Genomic DNA, 11551 nt, shown 5'->3' on the forward strand with positions numbered 1-11551 from the left:
TAAATGTTATAACCAATAATATATAACATAGTTACTTTATGACTAGAAAGGCCAGGTTTCAATCCAAGACACACTGTTAATACACCTTTTAAAGGCAATTTCCCTGATGTTCGCAGAGATCACATTCATGTTCAACTCTGGATGTCGGCTCTGATTCTAATAATTAACTGGTTGAAAAACTGAATCCGGTTAGTTACAACTGGGGTCGAATTGAACAGGAACAGGGTTGTCTTCTACAAAGTGATTGGGCACTGATCTAGAATCACTTGAGCTTTTTAGACCATAATTAATATGATTATATGGAAACCTGAGGGACCTGAGGATCAGGGACCTGATCCTAGATCAGCACTCTTACTTTGAGATACTTTATGAATACGGGCCAGGAAAAGTTTTAAAAGATCAGCCGAGACATGTACTGCACTCATGTTTCTTTATTTACAATAACTCTTTTATAAAAAATAAGGACCTCAATCATGATGGAGTGCGTAGTGTTTCAAAGCAGATCCATGTAAAATACACCCCCCAATATATGACCCCATTTTATTACATGACATGGACAGTAACAATACACTACTGGTGGTAGTGGGTACATAGAGACATTCTCGGTTGATTGTCTATTGTTGGGAGGATCGCAGGAGGCCGAGTTATCACTGAGAATAATACTAAGATGGCTACACATTATCCAGAGATTACACACGTCAACCTGCTTGTATTATGCAAAAACTCGCTGCATGCTTTTCCTCCCTTGGCTGAGTCTGCTTGGTTGTAGGTCAAAGACGTGGTGCCCGACTTGACCTGGGTGAACTCCTGCAGAGCCTGTGTAGGGCGCTTCACCCTATGTCGGAATTTCCACACTACTTAGAACGTACATTTTTATTGGGCATGCATTCTAAGTGGTATGCTATAGTGACATTAAAGGATATTGGAACAGAGACCCCTGTTCATTAGGCAGAAAACGGTAGAAAATGGACTGAAACAGGGAGAGACTACCTGGTCTTGTCCAATAAGAAACGCTGAGGTCTGCAGACCTATATAAAAGCAATCAATCAGAATCATACCCGTGAAAATATGACATGGCCCCAGAATAAAAAGAAACCAGAACAGACAACAGCTCAATGACAAATGTTCAATGTCTCGGTTAGGGACAGTTGATGTCTCAGTGTTACGTTCAAAACCGTCCCCCAGCCAGAGTCAAGCTGGGGAAAGATATTCTCTACGACACTGGCCCAGACTGAGTGGGGGCAGCATTCTCAAAGCCTTCAAAACAGAGGTTCAAAAGAGTTGCTTAAAGCGGCTCTCGCTCGATGGGTCATTTCCTTATAGTCATATATCTGTACAGTGACGAACCACTTCCCAACGTAATGAGTCTTCTTTAAAAAATACATTCATCCTAAAATTGTGACTACATGAAACAGAAGGCGCCTCAGAAGTGCAGAACTGAACAATTCCCAGTTGTGGCGCAATTGGAATTTAACATTGAGCACAAAATCTACTTGTGCCTCCGTTTGATTGAACATGACAAAACAAAGGAATTCTATCAAGTAAATGATTTGTTATTGATCCACGCCTTGAGCCACATAATGATCGCAATCCCTTTCTGGGCCTATATCACAAAGAGCATCAGAGTAGGATTGACAATCTAGGATCAGTTTGGCTATTAAATCATAATGCACAAGGTTTATATGGACAGGGAGGACCTGATCCTAGATCTCCTAGCACTCCTACTCGGATGCACTTTTTGAATATGCGCCCTGGGGCCGTATCCACAAAGCATCTCAGAGTAAAACATTTGGTGGTAAGTGCTATGAGACAACATTTTACTCCTACTCTTATGGGTAAAAATAAAAGCTATGCAGGAAGCTTCTTTAGTCATAACAGTCCCCCACCTAGTCAAGAGATATTTAGGAGACCTCATGAGCTGTCCTAACCAGTGAAGAGTTACCAACAGGTGTCTTGGTAATAGAGAAAGGCAGTGGTTCCTGCGCCATAGACAGGCAGTTGCTTTGGAGTTGAAAGAATGGTTGATATTTCTATATGATCAACCCATAATAATGTACACCTTGTACCTTCATTCACATGACAGCCTGTGCTTAAATACTTACAACCACTGGGCTAATAAACAACCACACAGTTCTCTTTCAACTATTTCATGAACCTACATCATGTCATTTAAAGTTATCCCTTTGGAGCACAATACCACGTTAAAAAAAGGCCGTGGCCGTGCCTATGGGTTGGGCAATTGGAAGCATCTACAGCCTATATTAACTTTGATTATGTTCGGTAAAATTAGACATTTTTTAAACGCTTTATGCAACATTATCGGCAAATGACTCGATGCCTAGTGTGCCAAAGCTATTTAGATCTGTTGAACAGAGGTGTGCTGATATAACGTTCATATTTTAACTGTCAAACTGTATGATTCAGTGCAATATGGCATTCACATTATTATAAACATATGCAAACCTACATATTAGGCTAAATGAAAAGTAGACAAAGTCATCGTGTCAGGCAAAAGATAAACGTTTTACCATTCACCGTCGTTGTCTGAAGCGTGCTATACAGCTGTCAGTGCCTCGTCGTGATTGTTGCAAATGATGAGGAATAACCAATGTCAATGAGCATCATCACTATCCTTCTTTTGCGGTACCTCAAACTGTCGTGATTACCAACGGAGAAACTTTTAGGAGTTGATTTTTCTCCTGGCTCAGAGTTTGTCTGAGCAGTAACTTATCATCATAAAACCTACTCTGAGCTGGGAGCTTGTTTTGTCTTAAAACAGGATCCTAGGATCTTTTCTGATACGCTTTGTGGAATATGGCCCCTGTCTGTTTTCTGCTCTATAGCGTAATAAAGGCACCAGCAGTAGATAGACAAAGATCAGGCTTCTTCACTAGATAATACTACCAAAGTATATTCTACCATGTGCAAATGTAGGTTTTCACATGCACCTCTATCATATTATCAGAATTAATGGCTGGCTATAAGTTCATTGTGGCGACTACTTAATCGTTGTATAGAAAATACCTGGCATCCTCAGTGTGTAATAATTATAAACAACAAGGTTATAAGATCCAGCTGGGCTGTGAGAGGACGAGCTACAGGTTGGTCCTTCTACCCGAAGGTGGCGCCACAGTTGGGACATCTCCTCTGGCGCAGTGCCAGGCAGAAGAGGATCCCCAGGGGGAAGAAGAAGACAGCACACATGATCCCCAGACAGGTGAAGTCATCCTCCAGCACGCCCACTCTGACAAAAGACGAAGACACATATTAAAGAGACAGAACGTTGGACTCTGGTGATGCTCTCCAGCAAAAACGGGGCCACCTGAGCAAAACCACGTTTGCCTATAAGTAAGGATGTGTGGTTTTATGAGATAAGAAGTTATTTAAAAATGATCATATATGTAACAATATTCAAGCAAAACAAATTTAACTCATCAATTAGCAACTAAATTCCCCATACACCCCAGAAAGCATTTTTTAGGACTGAGAAAGCTCTTGTCAATGCATCCACCTCCCAAAAACCAAGAGCAGGGAAAGGAGCCCCTATTGGTGTAGAGATTGAACCATTCTGTTGTTGTTGTGTCAAGTGGCCACAGGGCAAATAACTAATAATGAGAGAGAATAATAAGTAGCTTATACTTTCTAGCAGTCATTGTGACTCTGGGCTTTCTAGGTTCCCATGGTAACCGTGTTGGAGATGCAGTGCTATTAGATGTATGAGCCGTGAACATAATCACAACACTGTTATGTGGTTCCCATGGTAACCGTGTTGGAGATGCAGTGCTATTAGATGTATGAGCCGTGAACATAATCACAACACTGTTATGTGGTTCCCATGGTAACCGTGTTGGAGATGCAGTGCTATTAGATGTATGAGCCGTGAACATAATCACAACACTGTTATGTGGTTCCCATGGTAACCGTGTTGGAGATGCAGTGCTATTAGATGTATGAGCCGTGAACATAATCACAACACTGTTATGTGGTTCCCATGGTAACCGTGTTGGAGATGCAGTGCTATTAGATGTATGAGCCGTGAACATAATCACAACACTGTTATGTGGTTCCCATGGTAACCGTGTTGGAGATGCAGTGCTATTAGATGTATGAGCCGTGAACATAATCACAACACTGTTATGTGGTTTCACTGTGTGACCTGGGGAATCACATGGAGAGAGTTAACTGTGGGTTCCCCTGACCAGAGTGGCTACTAGAAGGAACAGAGCTGCAGGGGTTAACAGCTAGCAGGAACTACTGTCTGGTCTTATGACTCCACATGTTGGCTGACTAGCATCACGTCCAATGCATCCGTCAACTCCCCTTAGATGAAATCTACATTGTATAGACCCAAATATGTGTAGATGTTGAGCTATAGTGATTACACTATACACCTCCTAGCCCATCACAATCACATCATGGTGGGTTAAAATCAGAAGGGCTTCTTGTGACAGACATAAACACTGTATTTCAATAAGCGTTGTGACTAGAGGGAGTGCAGCAACCAGAAGTTACTTTTTACAGCAGGTTAGGAGAGCATTTTAGCTAGCCCTAACCCTAACCCTTTCCCTAACCTTAACTTAAGTCTCCTAACCTGCTAGGAAAAAAGGTAACTTCCAGTTGTAGCTGTACTTCCTCTAGTTAGAACCTTTTCTAAAAGAAATGGTGGACAGCAAAAACATGTGAGCAACAACAGGTGGAGCGCAAATGTAGTGTGGACTTTGACGTTTTGCCTGCTGTGTGTGTGTGTGTGTGTGTGTGTGTGTGTGTGTGTGTGTGTGTGTGTGTGTGTGTGTGTGTGTGTGTGTGTGTGTGTGTGTGTGTGTGTGTGTGTGTGTGTGTGTGTGTGTGTGTGTGTGTGTGTGTGTGGCCTGCCTGCCAGCCTGCACCTGCCCTGCGCCATGTACATGTCATGGGTGTGTTTACACCGCCACTGCTTATCAGCTGAGTATCAGAGTGTGCCAAGGCCACAAACTGGACTAGAACCCTTTAGTGAACCTGGCAATGCAAATAGTGGTGACAAACTAAAACAAGCCCTCTCCCTCTACTCTTAATCTAGTGGTGACAAACTAAAACAAGCCGTCTCCCTCTACTGTCAATCTAGTGGTGACAAACTAAAACAAGCCGTCTCCCTCTACTGTCAATCTAGTGGTGACAAACTAAAACAAGCCGTCTCCCTCTACTGTCAATCTAGTGGTGACAAACTAAAACAAGCTGTCTCCCTCTACTCTCAATCTAGTGGTGACAAACTAAAACAAGCTGTCTCCCTCTACTGTCAATCTAGTGGTGACAAACTAAAACAAGCTGTCTCCCTCTACTGTCAATCTAGTGGTGACAAACTAAAACAAGCCGTCTCCCTCTACTGTCAATCTAGTGGTGACAAACTAAAACAAGCCGTCTCCCTCTACTGTCAATCTAGTGGTGACAAACTAAAACAAGCCGTCTCCCTCTACTCTCAATCTAGTGGTGACAAACTAAAACAAGCTGTCTCCCTCTACTCTCAATCTAGTGGTGACAAACTAAAACAAGCCCTCTCCCTCTACTCTTAATCTAGTGGTGACAAACTAAAACAAGCTGTCTCCCGCTACTCTTAATCTAGTGGTGACAAACTAAAACAAGCCGTCTCCCTCTACTCTCAATCTAGTGGTGACAAACTAAAACAAGCTGTCTCCCTCTACTGTCAATCTAGTGGTGACAAACTAAAACAAGCCGTCTCCCTCTACTCTCAATCTAGTGGTGACAAACTAAAACAAGCCGTCTCCCTCTACTGTCAATCTAGTGGTGACAAACTAAAACAAGCCGTCTCCCTCTACTGTCAATCTAGTGGTGACAAACTAAAACAAGCCGTCTCCCTCTACTGTCAATCTAGTGGTGACAAACTAAAACAAGCTGTCTCCCTCTACTCTCAATCTAGTGGTGACAAACTAAAACAAGCCCTCTCCCTCTACTCTTAATCTAGTGGTGACAAACTAAAACAAGCTGTCTCCCGCTACTCTTAATCTAGTGGTGACAAACTAAAACAAGCCGTCTCCCTCTACTCTCAATCTAGTGGTGACAAACTAAAACAAGCTGTCTCCCTCTACTGTCAATCTAGTGGTGACAAACTAAAACAAGCTATCTAACACTCCTAGAAATCAGGCTCTATTATTTGACTTTGTGGTCCAGGCCTCAGAAGTGAAAACAAAAGTCTGTATTTACACCAAACACTGGTGTAAAGTCTCATTGGAAACGTGCCATTAGTGTATTCTATCATCAATTAGACTATTATGTTCATTTTAAAAACACTAAATGTGATTATTTTTCCTTCAAAATCAACACAAGACAGACACTACAGCTGCTGTGTCATGTTCATTAGGCACCAAACGGAATAAAACAGACAAACAGGAACGGACTACCTTGACTTGTCCAATAAGAAACACTCATTTTCCATTGCAAAACATTTAAATGTTTATTAGGACAAACGTTTTCCATTGTATGACCTACAGAACACGACCCTGACCATTTTTCATACAAGACCACGTTGACTCATGATAACTTTTGACCTTCAAGAGCATCATACATAATGTACAGTCAATCAACTTCCTCTCTCCTGTCACAAGTCTGTGTTCCAAGCAGCGGACACTGAGGATGTTGCATCAGACAAATTGAAACCACTGAGGTCACTCTCGAAATGAAGCTTTCCCCTACAGCAGCAGCTTTAGCGTGTACTAGCGCCTGCCTGCCTGCCTGGCCACAGTGCAGCGTGTACTAGGCCTGCCTGCCTGCCTGGCCACAGTGCAGCGTGTACTAGGCCTGCCTGCCTCCCTGCCTGCCTGGCCACAGTGCAGCGTGTGTGTAATACTGTTATCGTGACGCTCACATGTAGCTATGCTGTGGAACACCTTTAGACACAGATGGAGCAGAAGACACCCGTCATTTGACACATGGAAACCACGTGTTCACCACAGGAACACTATTGATTGACACTGAAAAGGCTTTCCTTGACGGCAGATTAGCCTACTGACTCGTCTTGGTTCGGCAGACCCCTACACCTTCTCCCAAATCAAATCAAATTTTATTTGTCAAATGCACCGACTACAAATCTGGTTCCCCTTCAACTGCGGTTCATCTCAAGGTTTCAAACAATGCTCTTCTTTCTAAATCACCGTAGTTACGTGCTTGTTACAGCCTTACTCCCCCTGTGGCTTTCAGAGAGTTCAGCTCTGTGCCAACAACAGCTTAATGGAACATTTCAACACTTTGCAAACTCATTGGTCATCTCCAGCATCACCCCAATGTCAACATATGTGAAAACAGCAGCTTTCTATGTTTCCCCCTCACAAAGATAGACCATAACATGACCTGGTGACATCATATGCTGTGCATTCTGTGATGTCAATCAACTCGTCCTAATATTTATATATTTCTTAATTACATTATTTTACTTTGAGATGTGTGTAATGTTGTGAATTGTTAGCTACTACTGCACTGTTGGAGCTAGGAACGTAAGCATTTCGCTACACCCACAATAACATCTGTTAAAAATGTGTATGTGACCAATAAAATTTGATTTGAACTGAGCAGTCAAAGGTTACTTTACTAAAATATAATAAAACAATAAGACTGAATTGAAGGCTGCCAGAAATCCAGACAGTTCCCCCCTCCATAGATACAATACTGTTGTACTGAATTCTGTGCCCCCTTCAAACATACAGTATGCTTCCCCACTATGCGTGTGTTGTTTGGGGCTGGTGTCTCACCTGCAGGCTGGGCAGCCCCCCACCACCACCACGGAGGGCTGGATGATGGTGTAGGTGCCAGGGTAGGGCTGCTGGGCTATGGCAGGGCCCATCTGTGCACTGGGGCCTTCGTGGAACCCTGTGGTAGGACAAGGGGAGAGGAGTTTGAGGTTGAATTAGGCTAGATCTGAACTACAAGGGGAAGTCATGAGTCAGTTTCCGTTTCAGTCAGTCAAGAGAGGTAAGGGAATATACAGTATTTGTCACTAGTAAAATAACGAACCCAGTACCCTGTATAGAGCATAGACTACTCTAATACACACTTGTACATGTGTGAAATATGACAAATATAAGCACCCACTCAAATTTGTATTGGTATTACAGTCTACAGTGTGTAGGCTACTCTATAAATGTCAGCAAGTTCATACAACCTAAAATTTTAAAAAAAAGTCACGTTATGGCTGTTCCAGCATTTGCACATCGGCGCGTAACGACGTCATACTTCAGGAGCTAGCTTTGGACGTTAGGTAACAACCCTACAATGTGATCTACTTGCCTGGGCCAGTGGGGTACTGATATGGCGGCGGCTGTTGAAAGCCCGGGGGTGCAGGGGTTGGGGCGGGGATAGCTCCATAATTGTGCTGCTGGCCATATTCATACGCCCCCGGGACGACGTTAGCATAAGCGGGAGGGCGGTCTTGGAGAAGAGGTTTGCTGTCCATATCTGTTGCGTCCTCAAGATATCTTTCTCTTTCTTTGCCTTGGCTGGCCCTCTTCTTCCCACACAAATTTGATTTACTTAATCGGTGTTGCCTCGAGTCATACGACTTTCATACGAAACTAAGAAAATGCGACGCGAAAAAATTTAAGTTATCGCCTCTCTCCATGTGCCAACTTTGTCCCTGACTGCACCACCCGAAACACTCGCGGACTGTTCAGTCTAAAGGGAGGATGCTTATTTTTTTAAAAGAGGGAAATTTCTAAAATATCGCCATCTTATCACCTCATTATGTCATTTTTTTGTCGAAAGAACCTCTCCAATCACTCTAGAGCACACAAAAAAACAGTTGTAAACTCGGAACTCGTTTTCCCTTTCTGTCTGGATTGTCACAAGACTCAAATCATGTGATGCGCTCCGGAACGCCTATGTGCGGAGAAAGGGGGCGCGTTCGAGCGGATCACATTTGTCAAGTCGGTGACCAAAGTCTGTTGCATTCTGGGTATACGAATTGTCTGACTTGTGCCTATGAAGTTTTGACTGCAAGTTTTTGCAGTTGTTCTTAACCAACTTCATCCTGCAACCATCGCCTGCATAGGTCAACCAACCATTTGGATGTTTTTTTTTTTACCCATGCAAACGTGTTCAAAGACATGACTGAAACAGGAACTTATACCTGTACACAAGTTGTGTGTACAGGTGATATACCATAAAACTTCAATTAATAGCCCGGGTGTTTATTTGCTTAAATTACTGAACACAACAGGTGCTTATTTGAGCCAGGCACACTGCTTTTGCATATTTGTATAGTTAATTGTTTAATTCCAGCATTCACTTCCAGCATTTTAATCAATCTTAATATCCTATGTTATAATTGACACACTTTGTCACGTTTCTTTTGTCTTAAATTGCCTCTATTTAAAAAATTAAATTAAAAAACATTTCCTTGACAGAATAATTATCATCTTTGACTGTGCATTTTCGGCAGTTCTTACTTTCGCCACAAGAAGGCGAAAGTCCTTACTGATTTAGTTAATGTAATTCATTTAGTTAATGTAACAAATCAAACATTACACCTCAAAAAATGAATGGTAAACTAGTAAGCAATTAATTTAGACCTGGTATTTATTTGCTCTAATGTGTTAAGTTGCCCTGCTGGCTATTAAAAGGGACAGGTGGCTATTTGAGGCTGTGTGTAATTTAGGTTTTACAGTATACACATAAATGTGATATTTGAGGTTCTCTCTCACTAATTGACTGTACAATATACACACATAATATTATATTATGGTTTCAGTTGATGAGTGTGTGCTATGGGGGTTAGATACATGTTTATTTCAACATTATAAAGAAAACCTTTTTTAAATAATGGCAACACTGCCATGTTGATCTGAGCCTTGCTGTTGGAAAACCACATTAGTGTCCAACTTTCGGCTTTCGCAGATGCACTTCCCCAGACTTCACTCCTCGACTTTCGTCTATTTATTTATTTATTTATTTAACCTTTATTTAACCAGGTAGGCAAATTGAGAACACGTTCTCATTTACAATTGCGACCTGGCCAAGATAAAGCAAAGCAGTTCGACACATACAACAACACATAGTTACACATGGAGTAAAACAAACATATAGTCAATGATACAGTGAAAAAAAATAAGTATATATACAATGTGAGCAAGTGAGGTGAGATAAGGGAGGTGAAGGCAAACAAATATATGTATAAATAAATAAAAATATAAAAAGGCCATGGTGGCGAAGTAAATACAACACAGCAAGTAAAATAAAAACTAAAAAACACTGGAATGGTTGGTTTGCAGTGGAAGAAAGCGCAAAGTAGAGACAGAAATAATGGGGTGCAAAGGAGCAAAATAAATAAATAAATACAGTAGGTAAAGAGGTAGTTGTTTGGGCTAAATTATAGATGGGCTATGTACAGGTGCAGTAATCTATGAGCTGCTCTGGCAGCTGGTGCTTAAAGCTAGTGAGGGAGATAAGTGTATAGTCGGTTGCCTGAGCCCAGTAGTCGATCGCCAAACATTTCTGTAAAAAACACAACGATAAAGCCTTGTGATCCTATTTTCTTTTATTAGTCACGGGCTGTTGGTGGTAGGTGCAGCCAATTCAGCTGCCCTGCGCGCCGGGTAGGCAAACTGTTGCCATTTCATGTGTCTGAAGGTACAAACTCTGCCTTCCCGGTGGGCCTGGAGAGGAAATCAAGTGTACTATACCACCGCTGGCCAATCAGATTGCTCAGATGACCGAGGCTGCACAGTAATTTAGGAGGCATTAAAGAAAGCTACTGCAAAATTGATACTGTGAGATTTCAAAACGTTTAAAACCATGACTATGGAGAGACTGTCAACGAATACAGCAAAGAGCTGCTGTTTTTATGAGTGAGTTTAAGTTCTTACTCAGCACTGGCAACACTTTGTATTCAACACTTTTATAACCCATAAAATGCGCGTTCTTCCTATTTCCACTCTGCGCTACAACAAGCAGTGCAGCAGTAATGAATGAGTGGGAAAGTGTATCTATAGGCTTGGGTTGTTTTTTTATTATTATTAGCGGCTTGGGTCTTTTTTAATATCAAGGAATATTTCACTTTCTCTGTTCATAGGAGTAACAACATGAATTTGTGCATGAGGCAGAAATATTGTGGTGCGACTCGAGTTTCGCCATCAGCTGGAAAACAGTGTCTCTTTTTGGTCAGTGTCAGTGGAGGAAAGCTGCTCTCCCTCCGCTGAGACTGACCATCAGATGCAGGCACCATCAGCCCAGTAAAATAAAAAGCAAATCGTTTAAATGTATGCTCACTCAGCTGTGCCTCACAAGTAATACAACAATGGATCTATTACCGGTGTGATCATATACACTACCTCACATTTTGAAATATATATATTTTTTAAATGTCCGGAACAACAATGCATTGGCAGGTAAATTCAAGCAAAGCCAGTGTGCGGTGATAATGTATTGGTCCTATAGCCTACCGCACAGCCTCATTGCTACAGTACTGTTTTTAATTGGTTAATGTTGCATAGGCTTACATTTTTTAAGTCATGTTAATAAAAAATCAGAGCGGTAGATCTCGGCATGCATTTTGACTCAGAAGGTGATCTTG

General features: G+C 41.9%; 1 protein-coding gene across 1 annotated transcript; it reads right to left on the reverse strand.

The window, feature by feature from the left end:
* Nucleotides 1-416: 416 nt before the first annotated feature.
* bri3 (brain protein I3) lies at nt 417-8838 on the reverse strand. Its single transcript, XM_071395669.1, has 3 exons — nt 8272-8838; nt 7737-7854; nt 417-3244 (listed from the first exon to the last, which is right to left on the reverse strand). Exons 1-3 carry the CDS (start codon nt 8435-8437, stop codon nt 3112-3114), a joined length of 417 nt encoding a protein of 138 aa, XP_071251770.1. The 5' UTR covers nt 8438-8838; the 3' UTR covers nt 417-3111.
* Nucleotides 8839-11551: the final 2713 nt, after the last annotated feature.

This window comes from Salvelinus alpinus, chromosome 1 (genome assembly GCF_045679555.1).
Source record: "Salvelinus alpinus chromosome 1, SLU_Salpinus.1, whole genome shotgun sequence".
Classification (NCBI taxonomy): domain Eukaryota; kingdom Metazoa; phylum Chordata; class Actinopteri; order Salmoniformes; family Salmonidae; genus Salvelinus; species Salvelinus alpinus.